Below are 24,230 nucleotides of genomic sequence, written 5' to 3' on the forward strand. Positions count from 1 at the left end.
TGCTCAGATTACACAAGGTTACCATTTCCTAAAAAATCACACGTCTTTTAAACGAGTTGAAAAGGTGAACATCCAAAGAAAAGAAGCATTGTCAGATGTCACACTGTGACGTCTCCTTTTTTGCTCTCTGCTGAAAATTTGAATGTTTCAGAAATATCATATTACATTTAAATTAAACTCACATCATACAGATTGCTGCATTTTTCTAAATAGTTCTGATGGTGCCGGATAGGTATGCACGTCCTTGGGTATCTTTAAGTACAAAAGCAAAAAAAGAGTATATTACATTCATCACATTAATTTTGAATGAAGACATTGTTTTGATCTAATTAAAGATCAGATTACTATTGTAAGCATAAAACAATGCTATTCCATTACTTTAGCAATATGAAATTGTAAATGACCTAGAGTAATTACATTTTACATATTAATTTGCTGGTTTCCTTTTTTAATACAAAAAGTGTATCTGTCAAATATTATTTAAATATTTTTAATAATCTTCTAGAAGACAGAGCATGAAGTTACTTGTAATCATACTGGAATACTCAAACATGCTTTCTGATGCTTTATGAGAGTATGGCGTATCACTGGTCTCACATTAGTGGTGTTTTAACATTTCAGTGTCTTTATACCCTGTGATTTTCTTGTGATCATAATATAATGAATTAAATAAAATGTGCCAAGTGAGGGCCAACATATTTTTCTAAAGTCATTCAAATTGATGTCTGAAGACATAAAGAGATGCAAACCATGGGCTAAGGTTCCATTTAAAGACCAACTTGATGGAGCAGATTTTACGGTAAGCAAAGATGAGAACAGCTAAAATTGCTTGGCTTACACATTTTTCCTGTATTCATGCTGTTGTCAGAATTCTTCTGAACTATGGAGATTCCCGAAATATGAAAACTATTTAACTGAATGGTTTAATTATTAAACAGCTTGGAACAAAATCAGCCGTGGCTCAATGAGCTCTAACTCCACTGAATTTGATCCCTTGCAGGGGGACATCACCAACACCATTAGATTTCAAAGAACACAATCTTCTCCCCAAGGGGATTAAGGAAATCTGCCTAAGGCCAAACCCAGTATCATTAACATGCTATTTTCATGCAAAGACGATAGCCAAGATATTATCACTGGTTCCAGGCACATCCCAAACTTAAATGCAGTATTCCCCCCATGTGCGTCTGAGGGAAGTTCAGTTACCCTCATCTTACATATAAGAAAGGGACTAAGTGATGCTGAACCCTTGCTCAGGGCTTACAGGTTGCTTCTGGTACAGTGGAATTAAAAGAAGGTCTCACTAGTCCCGAGATAGAAACTTACTCTGAAATCATCCTTGCTCAGTCTAAACAAATCTTAATTACATGTATGATATTTGTCCTAAATCCATTCTGAAATCATCACCATGTTCTGCTATAATTTACACTGTCCTGCAGGCATTAAGTACTCTTCACCCCCCTGTGAAGAAGCGTGGCTGTGGCTGTGCAGCGGGTGTTGATGGGGACTGGATGACGGGGACTGGATGATGAGGACTGGCATGGGAGCCACCAAGCCTGCTGTAGAGTCATAGCACAGGAAACTCCCAGGCTCCATCTGCCTTCAGATGGAATTTCCCCTTTGAAACTCAGCCTTTACCCTCCTGGCTCCAATACTTTTCGTTGGCTTCCCCAAGAGAGTTGGGTGGTTGTGTCTCCCTGGGGATTTACCAGGAATAGCACATCTATGTCCTGCCACAGCAGGTTTGTAGCTTTATGTCAAATAAGCAGATGCCCCAGGATGGGGATCATGCCACTGGTGACCACTCATCTGGTAAGCGGAGACCTTGTCTGTGCTGCAAAGGTTTTGTTTTATCAGCAAACCCCAGTCCACATCTGGAACTGCATACAGAGCAATCTATACTGGCAAGCGTATGCATATATAGAAAAACATTTTGGCAGAACAACTTAACCTTTGTTAGCATGCTGTTTCTTCTGTCATGCTTTCAACTGTTACAGTTAGGCTGACACTCTCTAAGGATTGAACGAAGCCTTCTGAACGACCAAACCCGTGGCTTAAATGTCTTCTAAAAGTGGTACCAAAGAAGCCTTCTCTTCAAAACAGGACACAATCTTTTTTCCTTCATATTCCCTCCTCCAACTCACATGGTTAACGAGAAGCTGTTCCCAGAGTTAACGTGGTAGCGACACCTCAACGCACCCACCGTTAGGAACTGTAATAATACAACACAGACTGGATGGTATTCCAGGACATCCCTTTGTACAGTATGTTTGTACTGAAAAGGCACTTACTGGCAGAGGCGTGTGTGCGTTTTGAGGAATGACTGTTTGCATGCTGCCCGGGGTGTTTGTTGTGCCGACGTGTCTGTCAGTGGTGCAACCCTCTTTACACAAACCCCCATTGGGCAAGTCACGGCCACCGGATCGTGGCTCTTCAGAGCTGAACATGGCCCCCAAGGTGGCCTTGGGGTGGGGGAACAGAACCTTCTTGAGCCCCCATGAGCTACAGTGTTTACTAAATTCAATTTTAAAATAGGAATTGACTTAGAAATGACCTTTCAAACAACTAGTGTGGTAATAGTGTCATAGTATAAAAAGAATACTGTAAATTTAAATATTCATCTCTGCTGAGATGAATATTGTCATTTCTTGCTTTTACCAGTAACAAATATCACATCAAAGGTTTCTCGTAAAAGAGAATTGATGCTGCCTTCATGTTCTGGGAGCAAGCAAGTTCTTAATGAGCAGGGCTGCTCACTTTAGCATTAAAACAGCACTAAAAGTACAAGCAACTTCCCAGTCACCTTCTTCTAAGTAGTGATTTATAAAAAATTACAGAGTTTTGCAGCTGTGGCTGACATGCAAGAAGACATCAAGTAGCTGCATATAATAAAAACCAATGAATAAAGTGCATGTTCTAATCAATATTGGTGACCTGATTTGTTGAAGTTCTGGGGCTAAATTTCCCCTTAGACTAAATCTTCTAGAAAAAAACTTAAATTATTACAGGAATTAATTTGTCCTCCGATTTTCTAAAGCTTTACAAGGACGTCAAGAAATAGGCCAAGATTATAAATTTCTGAGGGGTATGTTTACTTGTAAAAAAATGAGAACAACTACAAAGCCATGTGAACACTAATAATAATAGTAATGAACAGCACATACAAGTGAAGTTTTCTTGCAAAATAGAAGTGGATTTTTTTTTTCTTGGATTGCAACAATAGCCTGCATTTCAAACTTGGTTTCCTCTAAAAAGGCAGTAAAAATAAGCCCGATTTCTTTCAACAGACAATAGAAAGGAAACAACTATATTGTGACACTCTGTATGTTGGCAGAGATTAGTCCTTAAACCATTTCCACACATCATAATCCACCGTTCAGTCAACTGACCAATCAATGGGCACATGCTATTCTGTGTGTAAACTTAAAGCCAAAACCTGTTTGAAACCTTTTGCCCCCCAAATCTCCTTTTAAACCTCGCATATCTTCAATCTAACCCCAGCAGCCAGGGAGGACACGACAGACTTGCGCCATTTTGACACACTGCCTGGTGGAGTTTGCACCCCGGGCTGCACTTAAAGCAAGGACAGACGATGCTCCCCCTCCTCGTGGTGCCATGCTGACCTTTAGCAGGGGCTCCCAAACCCAGCAGAGATCCCCGGCATCACCGGATGGATTACCAAAATAGGTGCTCATGTTAAACATGAAACCTGGCTGGCTTGGCTTGAAACAGAGCTGGCAACACTCCCCCACTGTCAGTGGCACAATGTAATGGACACCTCTCCACCAGACCAGGAACTGGGTGTCACAGCCACTTGGAGCACTGTAGAGGAACTGTAGAGGAATCGTAGGGTAATGAAGCTGAGTTGATTAACATTGATGACATACAGCTGTGGGCTGGCTTGGAAGGGGGTGGGCTGGCTGATGTGGACAAGGTGCAGCTGTGGCTGGTTCTGCTGAGTAGTTAAATAGCTCTAAGGGGGAGGGAGGGGAAGGACCTTGTGAAGAGGAGCACTGGGTAGAGAGAGGCACCTGGAAGAAGCAGAGGGAGGGGAGAGAGTGTCCAGGATGTAGGAGAGGGCCTGGATGAGAAGAGGCTGGCTGGGAGAGGAGCCTGGAGAAGGAAGACCCTGGATACAGCAGAGGCAAGAAGCATGGTGGGCTGAAGAAACATCCCGGACAGCAGATGAACTGTTGAAACCTTGTGGGGGGTCGGTGGCTGTGCTGGGGCAAGGTGTGGGAGCTGCTTATGGAAGTTAACCTGGGATGGTAAAAGCCTTGTTGCAGCTGGCTAGTTTGGATAGTGGCAAAATGCAGTCCTGGTTACCACTGCATCTTAAATAACTAGGTATGGTTCAGCCAGTGCAGCCACCAGGAAGGATGCATCAGCTCCAGAAAAGGGATGGCCATTACACCATGCAGGCGATTTATGTGCCAGAAATAATCCCAGGCTAATGTTATCCTGTAGTAAATAAAAGAGTATGGGTTTGAAGCAATTGATGTTGTGCTGGATAACTTTTAGCCCAAACCAGCTTGCAGCCTGTTCCGTGGTGGGGTGGGCACGGCATGGGTGATGGGGTGAGGTGGCTGTGAGGCTGCAGCTCATGTGCCAGCCAGGTGCTGCCTTTGGCAAGGAGGGGAGAGCAGGTATGGCAGGGGAGCAGTTTGTATGTGTGCATCTGGTTATTCTGCTTACTGAGGCAAGTGACGGATCAGCTGATGTGTTGGGATGTGTTTGGAAAGGCCCTACACGCTCTTCTCGGTCACAAGGCACACCCTGGCACCAGGGCAGGGCTTGCTGGCTCCTTCACATGTATCTCCATCAAAAGGAGGTCCTGCGGACTACAACTAAAGATCCTTTTTCCAAAAGCCCAACCATGAGGGCTAGCCAGCATCCTGCACCCACATCATGCCCCTTTCTTTCGTTCAGAGGTGGTGTTTCAGGCCTGGGACTATTTTCTTGCCCACACACGCTTTGTGTGGCTCCCCGAACAGGCTTTATCCCTGACAACTCGCAGAGACTACACCACTTGGAAGCTGCAGCTGCGGAGGCCGAGGATTTCTGCAGTCAGGCCGCGCAGCGCACGTTGCGCCCCTCAGCGCGGGGAGCCACTGCAGGCACCGCACCCGCCCCTCACCGCTCCGCGCCAGGTGCGGTGAAACACCGGGAGCCTTTCGCACAGCTGAACATTGCGCTCTCCCGGCCGCTGCCCGGCACTGCAGCCCTCCCACGGACTCGCCCGCCGCGGGGTCCCACCCCCCGCCGCACGCTCGGACGGCGCCGGCGGGGATCGAACCCTCGGCCCTCCGCCCGCCGCGGGGGGGGGGGGGGGGGGGGGGGCGTAAGCCCCGCCCCATCCGCCTTCACTGCCCGCCCCTTGCGCGCTCCCGCCATGCGTCACTGCCGGTGCGGCGCGGGGCAGGCGCCGGAAGCGGCTCCATAGCGGCCGGGGCAGCGCCGTGGCGGTGGGGTTGGCCGGCGCCATGGTGGAGGTGAGGGCCGGGGGCGCCCTGGGAGAGACTGGGGAGCGCGGCTGGGGCAGCGGGGCGGTGTGGGGCCGTGAGGGGGCCGGGCCGGGCGGGGGGGAGGCGTGTGCGGGGCGCCGGGCCGCGTCCCCACCCTGGCATCCCCCTCGGTGCGAAAGCGCCGCTGTGGGGATAGATCTTCCTAGTCCTCCCCCCCGCCCCGCCGCGGGGGCAGCGAATGGCCCGCAGGAGGCGAGAGGGGCGTTTCTCGGCGGGGTGAGGGCTGCGGGCTCTGCCTCGGGTGGCCGTGGTGCGGGTTGTGGCACTCCGTGGGTCCGGGGCAGGAGCAGGCAGCCGTGTTGCTTTGCCAGACCGATTACCGGGTGCAGAATTGGTGCTGGGCTCTGGGGAAGTGATGCTGTGCTGCCCAGCCTCCGGTGGCTTACTGGCTTTGTCAGCTAGGCAGTGAAAAGGCCGCTTTTTTGGGGAGGGCTTAGAAGTGAAGCTGGGCAGAAGGCCGCCTGTTTTATAGCCCATGGGGTGAATATAATGCATGTCGAAAAGCAGGTGGTGTTGGCAGGAGTATGTAAGAAGATGCAAAGGCTGCTGCCCCATGCAACGTTATTAGTGTTTTTTTGCAGAAGAGCATCTGTCAAAAAATACTTGTAGATGCTTCTTCCCTATTGGGGAGCCACTGTGTTAACTACTACCATTGTGGTGATTTCAACAGCTGCTAATTACTATTCAGCAGTAATTAGCTGCTGTAATTTTTATCTCTTTCTTCAGATGTATAAAATTCCTAACTCAACTCCAAATGTTGGTTGGGGTTTTTTTTCACTTAATACCTGGACCTTGCAGGAGCTCGCTGAGCCAGGGCAAAAACCTTTGTGTAGGTGCTGCAGAGTTAAGAGGGTGACAGCCACTGCAAAATGGGTCAGTGAGCAGAGAAACAACTTCCAGGGCAGGAAAACTGAGCTTAGAGGGCTTAACAAGGAAAGCATCTGTGTAATGAATCTTGAAGGCTGGGCAGTTGAGAGATACCCAGTGCCAAAAGAGATGTACAGTCATGCGGAGAGTTCTGGCTTTGTCCCTAAGCAAGGAGGGTCAGCTTTCTAATGATTTCTTTTTTGTCTGTTGGGAGGAAGATAGTAATAACAAAATAAATCGTGCTGTTTATAAGCAAATGTTCTATATAAGTTAATAGGTTTTTAATTTTGCTTTTTAGTTCCTGAATGGGATTTTAAGTGTGTTTTTGCTTATAGTAACAAACAGAAATTATAAAAGGAAGACCAGTTTTGTCAAGTTTGATCCCAAACTGTGTTGTGCTTATGTAAAGTGGCACTGTGCACAGAAGCTGATGATTGCCCTTGCTCTTTTTATGGTGATAGTGAAGTAAAATTTACAGGAGTGTTTTCAGAATTGGTTACTTTATTGTCTACATAGAAAAACAGAACTGGAAAGGTTGAGGGGAAAAAGCTTGCACGCTCATGGATTTGTCATGTAGATGCCAGTGCAGAAAGTTTGATCAAAGTTTTTGTCTTGCTTTTCAAAGTCCTGGCAGTTTCCAAGAAAGGGAGTGTTATTTTGAGTAAATATTGCATTAGAACAATTAACGCATAACATTTTTTTAGTTTTCAAGAAGAGTGGTGTTTTCTGTTAACTAAATAGTGCTATGTCATCTAACAGTACTGAAGTCTGAAATTGCAGCTCAGTAAAATTTATGTTTCAGTTTTCAATTTTTCATTTAATTGTGTCCAAATGTATTTAAATATTCTTTTCATTATTTTAGGAAGTGCAGAAGCATTCTGTGCACACGCTTGTGTTCAGATCTCTGAAAAGAACCCATGATATGTTTGTAGCTGATAATGCCAAGCCTATCCCGTTAGATGAAGAAAGGTAAGTACTGCACTCAGTGAAGTTTTAAACTATGTTAGTGATTGCTCCATCCAAGGCAAAAGTTCAGGTGTTTCTATAGAGTTAACAGGATAGTCTTCAGGTAAGAAAAATATTAGAGTTGTAAAGTATGTGATATAAAACCTCCTTTAAAATATTTCAAAACTTAATCAGGATTATGGTTATGTCTTCCAACAGTCACAAAGTAAAGATGGCAGTCAAGCTGCGTACAGAGTATGGCTCAGTGTTACACATGCCTACTCTTAAGGAAAACTTGAGAGAGAAAGGAGGCCCAAACACTGGGGATCCCTATGGACACAAACAGTATTCTGGAAATCAAGGTTAGTTTGCTCTTAGAGGTATATTTGTCCTTAGGTTTTTTTTTGGAACAGTCTCACTGGTGTAGAATCTGAAGAGTGCAGTCCATTCTCGATCTACTGGACATAAATATGGAAATCAAAATACATTTTTTTGATTGTTTGTTATTTTTTCTGGCTTAGGTCCATAGGAGGTAAGTGATTCAAAACAAGGAGGAAGTTGGTTTTAACAAAGTAGTGATAGCATGCTGTGGAATTTTTACAGTAATTCATTAGTTGAAAGAGTAATTTGTATGATAACATGAATATGTGCTATACTTAAGTGCTAGAAAGAGATGAGTGATGTATTTCTCGTTTTTACAAGTTCATGATGGTCGAGGACAAGTTCTTCTGTTGTTTTAAGTTTTTCATTTTGTTTCATAGAATCTTTTCAGACTTGCTTTTGCTGTGCAGTTATTAAACCAGAAAACCTTTGTTTTAAATCTGCATGTTTTTTTCAGTCTATATTTGGTTATATATAAAATGTGGACATGTTAGGTAGATCCCATATGGAAACATCTCTTCTAAAGAGTGCCAAATGTTGCCTTATTTTGGTTGAGATTTTTTTTTTCTCATATTATTTTATCTGGAAGTATTCTGAAAGTGAAAGATGTTGAGAGATAATTAAATTCTTCTAAGAAAAGAACCTTTTCCTTTCCTGGTAAAACAGTCAGTTGTTATGACTAGCTTACCTTTCAGACATGTGTGCTATTTGTGTACATGGATCCTTTTCTGCTATACTTACTTCAGAAGTCCGTATGGGGATTTTTCTCGAGAGGCCCTCTTGGTAAGAGGTAGCCTCACCATTTTAAAAATGTTTTTTTACTGTTGAGTTTTAGAAAACTGAGATAACCAGAACAAATTAATGAAAATAAGAAATGCCTGAGTGCAATGCTTTAGAAGTGGTGGCTTCTGCTATGTATATGACCTGCTCTGTTTATTTCCTGTTTAAGCACATAATTTACAGTACAGTATAGAGTGTAATTATTAATACAACATTTTGTTCTTTAGGACAAGAACTTGAGTATATGATAACTGGTACACATCCATACCCACCTGGGCCTGGTAAGTAAAATTCTGTGAGTGTTTTCTAGGGTTTTTTTGCTTCCTGTAAGAAGAAGGCATCCTCCATCCTAGCAGGAGCAGTCTTCTTGTTGCTGTGAATCTATACCTGATAGTAGTGGGAAATGCCATTCAGGTCTTTCATAGTACTGAGGCACAGAGTTTGGTGGCTGATGAGTGTTCTGGGATAGGAGGTAGGAGGCGGGTTTAGGTGCAGATGCAGTGTCTTCTCACTAAGCCTCAGTGGATGTGAGCTTGCTGTGAGATGGTAATTAATTTACGTGAGATTTCATTGGCTGTGGTATCATCACAAAAATGTTCTAAAAATCTCCTCTCTGATATTGTGCCTCTTGGAGAACTTGCAGGGACCCACAGGTCTCTGCTGCCTCCAGTATTGTGGCAGGAGCTGCTCTTAGAATTTTGTTGTGAACAAATGTGGGGGTTGTCTAGCTTGAAGGAAATTGAATAACAAGAGGGGATGTATCCTGCTTTTCATCACCAGAGCAGAAAGCTATAGGTATTACTACCTTGTTCTGAGAAAGAGACATTAGGGTCTAATAATTTTAGTGTCATTTTGTTTTGTCCGTGCTTGGAAGGGCTACATTTCTGTGTTGTTACATTGGCCTTTACTAATTGTCACTGGTATTGATCAGTCCTGCTCTGTTCTTTCGGCAGTTCAGTCTTAGCTGCTGATCTTTTACTGTTAGTGCTTAAGTTTATTACAAGTATAGTGAAAAATCTGTTGTGGTGTGATTTCTGAGATAGCAAATATGAGTCTTCAGTGGACCCTTAGCCATTAAAAAAATGTGCATAGTTGCCTCTAGCTGCGGGGTCAGGGCTTCTGCTGACAAAACAGAGGTTTCATCAAGTTCAGTGTTCCTGTAATAGAATCAAGATATGTCAGGGTTAAAAAATTAGATTTATTTTGTTGTTTCTTGTTTTAACCTGAGCATCTGTCCCAAATACTGTTTTTGCCAGAACTTTGGTGAGGAAAAGAAATAGAGAAATAGGAGAAATTCACTAGTCTGTACCAAAACTTATTTAAAAAATAAAAACAAAGAGTTTTTAAATTAAAAAAAAGTGATCTGCTGTTCTTAGGATGAGGTTATAAATCGTAAGTTGTAGTCTGAAATTCTCACTTCAGTAGGACTGAACCTTTTGTAGTTCAGACACCACTGCACGATGCCAACCGCCACATAGGCATGGCATAATAAACAGCACTAAAGGACCTAAGTTAGCAAATGCTTCTCAAGATCATGTTTATTGCTGCAATGTTTTGATTTCCATAGTAGTTGAAGCTGGGTAGGAAGATGGATGCTGCTTCTACTTAAGACTTTTTTAGTTTCCAATGACAGAATCCTACTGTTTTCTACTCTAGAAATTGTGTACCTACATGTGTAGTAGAATCAAGCTGGAAAGGATTTGGGCCAAAATAAAAATTGTGATCATTTGACTTGCATGTGAAGAGCAGTGTCGTTGAATGGTGGGATTTAATATTACAGGAGCGTGACAAGCCCTTGTTTGCAGATGTATGTATATATGTGTGTCTGTATAACAAACTTTTCTGGATTATTTTTTTTTTAAAGAGTTGTCTTTGCTTTTGCTGTGTTATTTTTTTTCCAAGGTGTGGCTCTGACAGCAGATACTAAGGTCCAGAGGATGCCTAGTGAATCTGCAGCACAGTCCTTAGCTGTAGCGCTTCCTGCTTCTCAGTCCAGGTACTGCTTTGTTACTTCCTTAACACTTCTGTTATATATGGGAATTTCAAGGCAGAACACAGAAGTCAGGATAAGAGCTACTTTTGTGTATTCTGAATGTTTTATAAAATGTTTAAAGAAACTACTTTTAGTGTGGCCAGGCATAATTTTTCTGTACGCTTTTTTTTTTTTTTCCCTTGGATGTCATGTGAGGCAATGGGCAGAACTTGGAACAAGGGAAATTCTCTTTAGATAGAAAAGAAAAGAAAGTGAGGCTTTGTTTGTGGGCGTCTTTTACCTTGAAATGGTCAGCACTGGAACAGGTTGCTCAGAGAGGTTGTGGAGTCTCCATCCTTGGAGGTGTGCAATATTTGACTGGATGCAGCCCTGTGACACTGTATCACTTGGTAAAGAAAGTTGATTCCAATTCATCAACTATTTTCATTCAATGTAGGTTGGATGCAAATCGGACAGCTGCTGGTGTGGGTGATATTTACAGACATGCTGGAATATCTGAGCGTTCGCAGCCTCCTGGGGTGTCTGTGGTGAGTTTGTTGCACATCTAATGTGGTAGTGTTCACATTGCTTCAGGATTAATTTGTGCGTTGTGTGTTGCTTGGCTAAATTTAATCTGTGTTGCGATGTCAGAGTGAAGAGGCTTTAGATTTTAAACAATGAGGTGAGTTACAAAGCGTAAGAGTAACCTTCCTTTTAATTTACAGGCTATGGTGGAAGCTGGTGGAAACAAAAATTCTGCGTTAATGGCAAAGAAGGCTCCAACCATGCCCAAACCTCAGTGGCATCCACCTTGGAAACTGTACAGAGTAAGTTACAAATGTATTGCGTGAATGTGCATGTAAAAGTAAATTAACATTTTATGTTTTATAAAGACTTCAAAGCATAATTTTTCTTCTCATTCTCAAAAATGAAATCAAATGAAAAGTGATTGCAACACTCACCCCTTAAATAGCAGAGATTAGATTACACATATTTTTCTTTCTACTTACTAAATTATTTTGTGAATATTATTAATTTTACACTTTTGTTTACATAGGTGCAGCTGTATTATGATAAATCTGTTACAGAGTTTGGTTTTTTCCTTTCTAGTCAGATTCTTTGGTAGAGGAACCTAAAGACAAGGTGCAAAATTTGAAACTAGTAATGTGTTAAAGTAGTACTCTAGCAACATTAGTGTAATGAAATTGTCTCCAAAAACGCTTAAAGGCAGTCAGTGTCTGAATCAGCCAGACTTCTTTTGCTTGCGATGAAAATGGGGAAGAACAGCTGAATACTTTTAATTGGAAATTATGTCTGCAGTTTAGCTTGCTCAACTTCTAGTCTTGTTTTTGAATTAGTCTAACTTACCTTTTAATTTTCTTGGGAATAATAATAGCCATTCCTACAAAATCTCATGTCATCTTTAAACGTTTTGGTGATGAGTATGGCAAGGTAGCTAAGTTGAAGGGGAAAGTCTCTTAAGCATATATATCTGTTGAAAGCATATGTATCTTTTAACTTCAGGTGGCAACTGTTTGAATGTGTATGTTGGTTTTTTTTCTAAGGAGCTGATTCTTACTTTGAAATTTAAGCAACTTCATACTTTGAGAAAGCCTAACATTCCTAAGATAATATTCACCCTTCCTTGATATTTAAAAATCTCATGCTCTAGTATCAGAAGTGTATTGTTTTAACACTGTTGAATCTAAATCTAGCACTATGTGTAGGTATTAAGGCTAACCTCGAAAAGTAATTTTTCAAAGAAACTCTTGACCTCAAAGGAATATATAGATTTTCTAAATAAAGCAGTATTGGAATGTGCTCTATAAAAATTAAGGCAAATGCCATTTGAATAAAATGGCACTAGAATGAACTTCTGAGAGTTTTAAGGTAAACAAATGAAAAATGTGTACTTGTTAGGAGCACTTTCTTTTTGGAGAGAGACTGTAAATATCATTTAAGTCACTGTACTAATTCTACATTTAAACAGTTTTAGTGGAGGTTTGCTGTCAATATCCTTGCTCAACAGGACAAAGCTTGCTCTAGCAATTTGGAAATGGAAGCATAGCTGGAACAGCAAATGTGGGTTTCATCTGTTACTTAACATCTGCATTTTAACTGGTCTTCCTAAGCTTGAAGTAATTTATGACAGATGGGGACTTAAAATAGTTTGAATTAATTATTTCATTGATTTCTCCTATGGAAATGCCTGTTTCTGTTCCTAGACTAGGAAGAAATTAGACCACTATCTAAAATCTGTGTGGCTGTGGTCTCATCTGGTCAGAAGAATCCACTTTAGCTTTCCAGAGTATTTCTGCCTAAGGACTTTTGTGCTTTTTAGATCTTTTGAAATGAGCTGTGGTACGGTATGTGTCATATGACATCAAGTGAAACCAAATACAGGTTTTGATTTTGGTTGTCTGACTTCAGAGAGATTAGAGAAACAGAAAGACTGCTGCATGCAAGTCGTGTATTGGTGGAGCTTTTCTTGTGAGATCAGTCTGCAGTGTTTTGTTACCAGAAAGTTTCTGACATAACTCATATTACCCCTTATTTGGGGAAAAGGAGGTGGTGTTGTTTTATTTATTATATGGCAATGGGATTTAATAGCCCAGATTTTATATAATTGCTCTTTATTTTTGTATAAGCATTATACAGCAGCGTAAGGAACTTGTGCCTGAATACAGTCTTTCTCTGCAAAGCCTCAAGAGTTGAGCCACATTGTTACAGACTTCAGAAGGGTTTGAAAACGTTACTTATAGGAGCAGGGTCTTTCTGTATTGCAAGTTCCCCAAGTCTGGTGTATGACATGTAAATTTCCAGTAGTCTCTTCATTTAGCTAAAGTAGAAATCAAGCCCTTTTCAGAGCTAATTTCACGTATGACTTCTTGGGAACTATGCATTTCTTGCTGAATACTAACATATTGTTACAGTGTTGGAGAATGAAAATTATATTAACAGATGTATGTGTATTATTTCAGTTTTAGAAAAATGTTTGTTTTTTCTAAAGGTTATCAGTGGTCACCTGGGCTGGGTGAGATGTATTGCAGTAGAACCAGGAAATCAGTGGTTTGTAACTGGCTCTGCTGACAGAACCATAAAGGTAAGAGGTTTGAAGAAATCACTGACATAGTTTGTGGGGGCTTGGTGTTTTTTGTGTTCTTTTTATTTAAAAAAAAGTCTTCAGCCCTTGGAAACAAATTCTTGGTTAGTGCTTGCAGAATAATGAACTGCGGAACATTTTTACTACCTGTATTATTTTATTGCCTAGTCATAAAGGATTTGTTGATACTTTTTGAGATTTCACTTACTACATGGCAAGAGCCGGAGATCAAATGTTTGTTATTGTAATTTTAAACTTGTAACTGATCCTGCTGCATTTTCTCTGGGCTCTTTACCCAGACTATCACTGTGTAGCTTTTACCTGTCTACCTCAAAATACCTATTTTGGTGCAGATTTGGGACCTCGCTAGTGGCAAATTGAAATTGTCTTTGACGGGACACATCAGTACTGTACGAGGGGTGATAGTAAGTGCAAGAAGTCCATACCTCTTCTCTTGTGGAGAAGATAAACAAGTGAAATGCTGGGATCTTGAATACAATAAGGTAAGTTGTCATTTCTTTTATTTGAATTCATTGATAGTGGCAAATATAAAAAGCATTTTGAATGTTCTTTCAAATATCCAGTTTAGTGTGTGTGTTTTGTTCATCTAGGTTATCAGGCATTACCATGGTCATCTAAGTGCTGTCTATGGTTTAGACTTGCATCCAACAATAGATGTACTGGTAACGTGCAGCAGAGATTCAACAGCGCGAGTAAGTATAGCATTGTTACCTTTTAACATCTTAATATGTCATTCTGTTTCAATGTCTTCCATTTGTAAAAGTGAATACTTACCAAATGTTAACATGAATCAAAATGAAAATCCTAAGATCATTTATGTTAGCTTTGTCTTCCATTGTTGATAAAACTGAATCGCAAATACACAAAAATGCATCAATTCAGGATGTTTTATTTCTTAATTTAGTAGGTAGACTACATAGTGTATATATAGGATCACTTAGTATTTAGAAGATGGTATGGTTCTTATGGTGAATTTGTTACTTGTATGTCTGGAAATTCAGTGCCAGGCTCTTTGCTCCCCTTGAAATTTGCCAGCTGAGGCAGTTGTGTGGTGAATTGTTGGATGAAAAATACAGCCTAAATGTATAAATTATAAACAATAATAGTGCCTAAAATAAGTTGAATATGCACCTGTTACTGACCCCTGACTGACTGACTGACTTTGAATTCATAGATTTGGGATGTAAGGACGAAAGCCAGTGTGCACACACTATCAGGACACACAAATGCGGTAGCAACAGTGAAGTGCCAAGCTGCAGAACCACAAATTATTACAGGTATAGCGGGCATGGCTTCACAAGTAATTGAAAAACCTAATCATTAATGTATTTTTTCAGTAATTGTGAGGTTCATGATGATTTTGTTAATTTACTCAATTTCACTTACTAGTTTTCTACTTAAAATGGGCCATGCAATGGTTATTTCATAGTATTACTGGTATGTTTAAGCAAATGTAGCTATGCATTGTTTGAATGCTTTTCTGCACTGCCTTTGTTGCTGGTGTTTACGGTTTTTGTTTAATATGTATTGAGACTTGCATTTTCTGTGCTATTTCACAGTTCTCCTAGTTCAGTTAAGAAGAGTCCAGTACCATGGTTAAATACAAAGTGCATCATCTTTCCCTCTGCGTAACTACTTAGTTGTTGAATTTCAAACTGTATAAAAAGACTATTACAACACAGCATCTTTCTCATCTGAGGTGGTGTTAATATCATATTTTTATAACAAGCATAATATTTTTCTCTATTGCATATAAAGTTTTGGTTGCCTTGTTAAATTAATGGTGATAAATTGATATGGTGATTTCTACTAGTTTTTTATTTTCTTTTCATTGTAGGCAGTCATGATACTACCATACGGCTCTGGGATTTAGTGGCAGGAAAAACTCGTGTTACTTTAACAAATCACAAGAAATCTGTAAGAGCAGTAGTGCTACATCCAAGACAGTAAGTCATCCTCATTGTTTTACACTTTCACAGTTCGGAACGTTGGGTGTGACAGCAAAGCCAATGTCAGTGATGATTTAGAATGGTGGGGCATAATAATGTGAAAAAGTAAGGGATTTTTATTGAATGTGGTTCACTGCACAAGACATTGCAATATAACTGGCCTTAAATTTCTTGTGAATATTTAATCTTTGAAGCAGGTGTTGATGGAAGTGCTCTGAATTTAGATGCTACATTTTGATGCATTAACTGGTGCTTGTTCAGATAAATCCCCATGAAAACAATGTAGAAAAGGAATTCACATAGAACTGCAATACTTCTGCACTTTTAGTATTTTAAAATTAAATTTTGTTAGTGCATAAATTCAAAATCTTTGATATGAATAAATTCTGATCCAATATGTGTGCTTGAAAAACTGTAAAAATCTTGTGATATGCTTGTTAGCTATAGTAGAGAAATGTCCTAGTTTTATTTATATGCTGAAAAAAAAAATCTGGTTTGTTTCATCTGTCATACCTGTTTGAAAATAAACTTCAAGTGTTCTTATCAAGCAGTAGCAACTGTCAGCCTAGACTTTTTTTATATTTTGCAATTTCTATATTGTAATATTTCAGTATTTTGTACTATTATTTTTTTTAATTCAAGGATCTATTAAGTAGTCAGCAAATTGCTTAGACATTTTGACGGTTGAAAGTATTCTTACAGTCTTTTGCATGTGCCACCTAAATAACCTTTGTAACTGCTTGCATATGTTAAAATGAGGGATTTGATTATTACAGGGTAACTCAGTAACAAATTATCTTTTATAGTTCATTTTTTTTGCAGTTCTTTATCTTTGGCTGTGTAGTTTTGGAAGACTAGCTAATACTGGGGTTTTTTGTTTGGGGTTTGCTTTTTTTGTGATACCTTTGCTGATAATGCCCTGAAAATTTGCCAGAATAACAACTGACAAGAAATTAATGTGCATATTTAATATTTGTTTGCATATTAAAAATCCTATATGGCATAGGATTTCTATTTAGCTAGTCTGTGGAACAGAAAGGAAACAGAAATAGGTAATTCATGACTTTCATAAAATTGCTTCATTTTATGTGAAGTGAAAATGTCAGAAAAGCAGTTTTAGTATTAAGTAACTTTGAAACTAGCTTTTAACAGTAGTTTCAATGAAGGATGTTTGCCATTTCTACAGCTATTTTGAACTTTAATATACTGTGCTTATTTTCTTTCAGTTACACGTTTGCATCTGGTTCTCCAGATAATATTAAGCAGTGGAAGTTCCCAGATGGAAACTTCATTCAGAACCTCTCTGGTCACAATGCTATTATCAACACGCTGGCTGTAAATTCTGATGGTGTTCTGGTCTCAGGAGGTAAAAATGAGAAGTATATGTTCCTATTTCCCCTCTCACTCTGTGTATGTATGGCTGGAGGTCCTTGGACGAAGATGTTCACTGAGCTTTCCTTTATCTGGGCCTATAATCCTGCTACAGCATACAATGTCATTTCATAGTGAGTAGGGCCACTTCTGTCTTGGGTGTCAGAGCTGCATGCACAAAAATGCACTTGAAAGGACTTGTGATGTGCTGCAAGGAAGAGGTTTCCTCCTCTTAGTTGGCTGCTGCCGCAAGGCTGCAGAGTCCATCCTCTATGAATCTCTTCATCATTCGTGTCCCCTCAGGAGTTGTGTGGGAACTGGAAGCTGCCTGGGAGACATCTGATTCTTTGGCTTCTCTTAGTAACGTGCTGATGCCGTGAGAATGGATAGAGGATATAGGAACACCTTGCTAAAGCTTGCTGTACCATTTAAATGTGAACTCTTCCCTGTTCTTTATGCAGCACAAATGCATTGGTTCAGTTGTCTCAAAGTTTCTTGCACACTTTTTCTGATGTTATCTTTGTGTTTAAAAGATTGATAGCTAATCTCCAAATTTTCTTTGGCTCTGTGAATCAAACCCATGCTTACTTAGTGACATTGTATGTTTGTGTCCTGAAATTAAGAAACTAACCACTTGGCTCCAGTGCCTATGGGGAGATTTTTTTTTTCTGTTGTGACACCTGGATTTAATTCTTTCACTCAAAAGCTTCAAGAATTTAAGAATCATCTGATATGTTAGAGTATTGCTAGTGGCCTGTGAGCCCCCAAAGTCCTAGAGCTATTAGTTTGTAGTCACATGTCTGTGTGGTGGGGGTGGGAGGAGAATCCTGAATGCTTACTGTATCTGATCATGATTAATTTTTGGTAGCATTTTTCGTATTAGTTACCCAAGCACCATAATTAAAAATATTTTATTGGAAGTATGTGTTACTAGAACTATAATCTGTGATGTTTCTGAGAGTTTTGTTTGGATAAGACAAAGCATGTATGTAGGCCTTTTTTAGTGACAAGCTTTTTTGAAAGTACCTTCTAGAAATCCCAACTGCATTCAGATCTTTCCATTAAGTCATTGTGATACGTAGTAGGGAGATGGTAAGTGTGTTTTTAATGTAGATGCTGTTATAAACAGGAAATAGTAAACAGTATGGAAAAAGGAAGTGCTAATTTTACAACTCAAGAGCTGAGCTCTAGAGAAATGGTCCAAGATTGCATGGGAAAACAGAGTTAAATCAGGAGCTTAAACCCAAATCTCTGAGGTCCTAAACCAGTTGTTTAATTACAAGATTGTCCTGAGAGAGCTCTGGCAGCCAGAGGCAAGTGAATTAGGAGGCTAGACAGTATTGCTCCATATGATTTACAGAGCCTGAGTTTTCACCTCTTGGTTTTGCTTGTCTATTCTTTTGGGTAGTTGTAAACAAGGATGGGACTCAATTCACAGCATTTTACATGATAAACCAGTTTAAGACAGATCCATGAATTTGCAGCAACAGATACTTATGAAAAACATATCTATGTTTGTAACCAGAGCATTAAAAAAAAAAAAAGTAAAAGTTAAGTTACACTTTGGAACACTGAAGTGCATTTGGTCCCATGTGCTCTTGGTCCCACTGGATACAGCATGCCCTGTAGGGTAAGGATGTGGAACAAGGTGGGAATGCGCTAAGCAGGAGTCAGAAGATAACTTATATTGTCAGCTTACCCTGGTCATGTTTTCAAGGATGTATAAAGGGAGCCCTTGATTTTAAAACTTGGATAAAGCTCCGTTTGACAATGGGCACGTTCATAGTGAGAACAAGAACTTGACAAAATACTGGACTGGGCTCATATTTCTATAGTCTTTTGAAGACACTTTTCAGAAGTCTTTCTAGGACTGTTTTGTGTTAGTGGTAGTTGAGGCTCTAGAAAAACTTGTTCCTTCTCTGCATAAAACCCCCTCACGTTTTAGTAATATTATTTGAGACTTTTTTAAAAAATAAAATGTGAATATTGATTTTCCCCTCTTTACGTCTTTGTACTATCTACAGCAACTTCAAAGAAGTTGGTGCTGAATTAAAATGAGTTGAAGTTACCTTAGAGTATTTTACTGTAGAAACACCTTTCTTGAAATATCTGGATTTCTTTTCTAGCCGGCAGCTGTGGAGAAGCTTTTAATAGATCTGATTTGGCTGGGTAGTGCTTTGGAAGCCTGCTGGGTTTTGTACCTGAAAAATTACATTGAGCGCATCCTTCTGAATATGGAGTTCAGATTGCTTTGAATACCCTGTAGCTGATGCCAATAGCAGAAATACTGGCAGTGATTTAAACTTTACTTGAAATAGAACATCTGCAAACGTTAAGCTGATTTCCCATTACAGACTCGTTAATGTCTGTAATCTTTTTGACAGGGTGATGCCTCTGTTCAGCTTTAGTGGAGCTACCAAAGAGGGAGCTTGATACACAGAATGCCAGTACTTGCAGTCCCTGCAAAGCAACTTGCTGCACTTGCCTTGTAATGTAGTCTGTCATCTCTGTCTGGGTTATCTGATGCAAAATTGGATGACATTCGGAGGAAGCTTCCATTAACTGCCTTAAACAAGATCGGCCTTAACTAAGAAGAAATCCAGTAGAAAATAATAAAACTTGTAGGGTGTACTGAGCTATTCTAAATCAATGTTATAGCTGATGTATTCCTGGTGTATTAATTAGTTTTTCATGATACTGTTTTAGAAAACCAATAGAAATCAACTGGTTAAAATAACTAAGTAAGTTTGTTTGTTTGTTCTAGCTGATAATGGTACTATGCATCTTTGGGACTGGAGAACTGGATACAATTTCCAGAGGGTACACGCAGCTGTGCAGCCAGGCTCTTTGGACAGTGAATCTGGAATATTTGCTTGTGTTTTTGATCAGTCAGAAAGCAGATTGCTAACTGCTGAAGCTGATAAAACCATAAAAGTATACAAAGAAGATGATACTGCGGTATGTCAAAGTGTCTTTTTAATGTATTTTCATGAAATCAAAACATTTTGAACAAATACAACACATATCAGCAAGGAATGTGCACAGGCTTGTGTAATCCATTTTTTTGAAGTTTGAAAGCAATGTGTATGTAATGAAGTTAAAAGGACAGTAGCTAGTTTCTGCATTCCTGATTTCTTACACTGTACTATAGTACAAGTAAGTCCCAGGTGTGTCAACTCTTCTGCAGAAGTCCTGTGTGATGAGGCGTGGAGAAATCTAATACAGTAATGTACATTGCGTTTTGAATCCAATAGGGAACTGTGTGCAGCTGTATTGATTAAAACATGGGAATTAGCAGAAAGATTACATTTTAAAGATTTATTGTACTTCTGTATATTATCTAGATAAGTCATTTGCCTTGACAGCTTTTAGACTTCAGAATAAATAGCTTATTTTAAAACTTAATCTCAAATCTGAATCCATTTACTAATGGAGAAGACAGTAGATTAGTTTATCAGAATATGTCTTCAATATAAAGGATGTAAGGATATTTTTTTTTTTAAACCTTGGAATTTTTGCATTGAGTTAGACTCGGAGCAACTCTTAGATATAAAGGAATAAGGAAAGTTTTACCATTTTGCCATTGGGCAAACTGGACTATGACATCTGCCGATACTGATACAGATATCGCTGGAAGGACTGTCTCTGGAATTCCTGTTCCTATGCTTTGATCACTGCAGTGTTTCTGAAATGCCGTTGGCAACCTGATTTTTATCCTTGTTGTGGGAGAAAAAAACCCAACCCAACAACCACCACTAGAACAAGTAACATACTTCAGACAGTGGGATGGTATAAAATTTCATATGAGTAAATTACTTGCGCAGTAGATTAGGTAATTAGTCTTACATATGAAATAGAGTATATATACAATGTGAGTAATATTTGCAACTAAACCCTAATTACAAGTTAATTTCAAGTTAAAAATAATCCTTATGAGATTTCTCTTTCTTCCCTTTAGACTGAAGAAACTCATCCTGTCAGCTGGAAACCAGAAATTATCAAGAGAAAGCGATTTTAGTGCGGCAACATACTTATGCTGTAGTTTTGTTTTGGCTTTCCTGAGAGCATTCAGTCACATTTTGTTCTGCCTAGAACAGCAGAGCAGTAAGTCGGCTAAGTCATTGCTATTTCAACATGTTTTATAATAAATTGTATTTCTCTTTCCTTTTGTCGTTTTTTGGTGTGGTCCCAGCAAACCAGTTGCAGCTGTTAACTTTCTCTTTGTGGAGCATGTATAGTTCATGAAAACGATAGATGTGCAGGTGGTTACTTTTTTATATGAATCCATTGAGTCTAAGTCTAAAAATACTTTGAGCCAGGTTTTCTGAAAGATCCTTGCTTGACTCCAGAAGTTAATTGCAAGTTTATGCATGGAAGCCATCTTCTGGGGATTTCTTGAGTGACACTTACAGATTTTACAAGAGTGTTGTTCACTATACATATTCTAAGTATATACCAGAAATGGTACAGTATAAATATGTTAAATTAGAGAGTAATAGAGAAAGAAACAGGACAATATAATCATAGTGGAACTTGCTTTGTAAACACAGCCACTGAGCATTGCCAGTGTTGTGTTAATGGATGGAATGGATTTTTGAAGTGTTTCTTTCGCTAGGAAAGCTTTCATGTGCAACTGCTCATCTTCGCTCATTTTGTTTCAGAATGAACCTTCTATAACAAGGACCACTGTCAAATCATACTGTTCAGTCACTACAGAGTTACCAGTTGACTTCCTTTGTAAATCACCTGTTTCTTCCAGTTATTCAAAGCATGTTTGACATGAGGGCAGCAGACTTTTAAAACGGCTTGTAAGAGGAAAAGCTCTTAAGTCATCCCAGCCTTAATTTTACATGTTGCTGCCTCTCCATGATCTTATGAAGGGATTCAAAATAAATAAAACAATATTACTGAAAGATAACTTGTACTCCTGAGGGGAAGATCTTTCATTGTGTTTGCAGATAGTCACATAGCAAGCAGTACACGTAAGCCTCCTTGCTAGAGCTTATCTGTGATGTCAGTACTGCTCTAAAGCACTTTTTCTTCATGGGGGGAGAAAAGCATTAAATCATCAAGCCATTCAGTTGTCAACAACTTTGCCAGTGATGTTAGTAGCTGTAGTGGCAGGTTTCATGCTGGGTAGACACTGGGAATCATTCTGTGGGCACAGCGTTGATATCAAGCAGCTCAATAATTATTTCTATTCTCTGCCACTCTTGACATTTTTCAAATCTGGGATTTAGGTTAGAGAAAGGACAGTTTCTTGCAGTGTAACTTACAAAAAGCTAGGAAAACTAAGTGTTGTTTACATTATGAGGATTTTCAGCTTGTCTTACGATGCACGGGAGGTCTTGTATTTATAATTTGAATGTTTGACAATGTTGTTTTCAGGGAGTTCATGCTGCATAAATAACAATTTTGATTGGCAGCTATTGTCTGAAGCATCTTCACAAAAAAGGGGAGTGCTTGTTATTTACAAGTTAGATTAAACATCTTTTATTTGAATGATAGTTCAGATTTTTCTAGATCTTCATTACATCTGTTTTCATTTTAACTAACGTAACAGGGAAAAATACAGGTTGTGGCTTACATGTATTTTATACTGCTGCTAATACTTCATCCCACAAATCCATGAATTATTGGTGTTACACAGAATTTTTTTGCTCACAGCGAAATCCTCTGTAGGAAGGCGGAGCGGAGAGGAATAATTTACTTGAAGAGCAGTGGGATCTTTGTGGGCTGTTTGGTTTTGTTGTGGTTTTTTAGAAATGTCTATTTCTTTTGAAAATTTGGAATCAGGAAGGGGAAATTAGAGGTTTTGGCTCACAGTTCATCATCTCTGTACTGTCACTTTTCTTCAAAAACTACGTTTATTCCACTGTGTATCACTCTGAAGAGAGATCAGAAGGTCTGCTGCAGAACCTGTTTCTTCCCTGGACTTCTGCAGGAATCTGCTAGCATGGGGCAGTGGTTGCCCCAGCATTCTTTTTATGCCCTGGGTAAAGATTTGTGTTGTAAATTGAAGGCTACACACTGTTATTTGGAGTAATACTTCTCCTTTCTGGCTCTATAGCATGCTGTCCCAGTTTTAAGTGTGACTTTTTTTTTTTTAATTGTGTTCTTTAACATCCGATTTGCATGTTCATTTCCTTTCCAGCAGTTTTTTCTTCCACTTGACAATAATGTGAATATCGCCATGTATGCTTCTATGAGTATTTATGATGCATCAAGATTATCAGATTTCATGTAAGTGCTTCTGTAGTGCAAAGTAAGCCTAGATAGTGAACGGTGATCCACATGTATCTGATTGTGTAGGATACACAGCAACGTTAGATTTGTCTACATAAGTCATAAAGCGAAGCAAAATAGGAGGATTTGGCCCATTGGATGTATTTTCCATGCTTCTGGAAAGTGTCACGTTGTCAGTTAAAGTAATCTTGAATGGGAGTCTAATCTCAGAAAACAGTCATTTATTTCATAAAATTTGATGTTGTCTTCTGTATGTGATCAAATCATACACATTTCTACCACAGACCTTGAGTTTTATTTTATACTGTACATAATTGCAGAGAGGTAAGAATATGGGTTTTTTGTTTGTGGCAATTCAAGAAAGTGTAACTGGTAAAAGTGATAAATTTTAAGATCACTCTGCTGTATACTAAAGCATACAATGTAAGCTATGCAGCTAGAATGCTGTCGTTTGCTGGCAGCATTAAAATTGTGCAGAACAGTATGTCTTCGGCAACTTAAAGGCTTACAGAAGTAAATCTTTAACAGCCAGTTTCTTTTAAGTCCTGTTAGATAAGAATTAAAGTGCTATGCCTGATTTAAATAACAGCAATTTAGCCGTCAATAAAACCTTCAATACAATATGATTTCATGTGGTTTTTTCTGTTTTGGGTTTTGTGGTAAGAACAAAAGTAGCTAAGTATGTATTGAAGCCTGTTTAGGATTAAAAGTGACTGTTCCCATAGTACACTAACAAATGTTTTTGCAGATCGGCTGTAAAGGAGAAAGTACCGATTGCTATTTTATGAAGAGCTTCCTATCTGTGTGAAGGGATTGGCAAAACAAATGCAGAATTGTTCATGAATTTTCTCCAATGTGTTTAAAGAAACACTGAAATCTGTCTGGAGTTAAGTATGAAATCTAGGACAGATTCTGGATGGAAGCTGTGTGGGTGGGGGAAAAAACCTTAGAGTTAAACTGATTGTGGTGTGTCTTACTGGGAGCAAATTAAGGGGATCTTTCTGACCATGGCACACAAATGAAAATCCGGTCACAATGAAATCAATGGGCGTTTTGACACTGATTTTTGA

At 39.4% G+C, this 24,230-nt stretch overlaps 1 protein-coding gene across 1 annotated transcript; it reads left to right on the top strand.

The window, feature by feature from the left end:
* The first annotated feature begins 5,384 nt into the window (after positions 1-5,384).
* PLRG1 (pleiotropic regulator 1) lies at positions 5,385-23,781 on the top strand. Its single transcript, XM_037378292.1, has 15 exons — positions 5,385-5,492; positions 7,255-7,361; positions 7,557-7,699; positions 8,726-8,779; positions 10,401-10,494; positions 10,928-11,018; positions 11,196-11,297; positions 13,481-13,573; positions 13,927-14,076; positions 14,185-14,286; positions 14,769-14,871; positions 15,432-15,540; positions 16,770-16,909; positions 19,679-19,872; positions 20,873-23,781. The coding sequence occupies exons 1-15, from the start codon at positions 5,484-5,486 to the stop codon at positions 20,930-20,932; spliced, it is 1,551 nt and encodes a 516-aa protein (XP_037234189.1). The 5' UTR covers positions 5,385-5,483; the 3' UTR covers positions 20,933-23,781.
* Positions 23,782-24,230: the final 449 nt, after the last annotated feature.

This window comes from Falco rusticolus, chromosome 1, assembly GCF_015220075.1.
Source record: "Falco rusticolus isolate bFalRus1 chromosome 1, bFalRus1.pri, whole genome shotgun sequence".
Taxonomy (NCBI): Eukaryota; Metazoa; Chordata; class Aves; order Falconiformes; family Falconidae; genus Falco; species Falco rusticolus.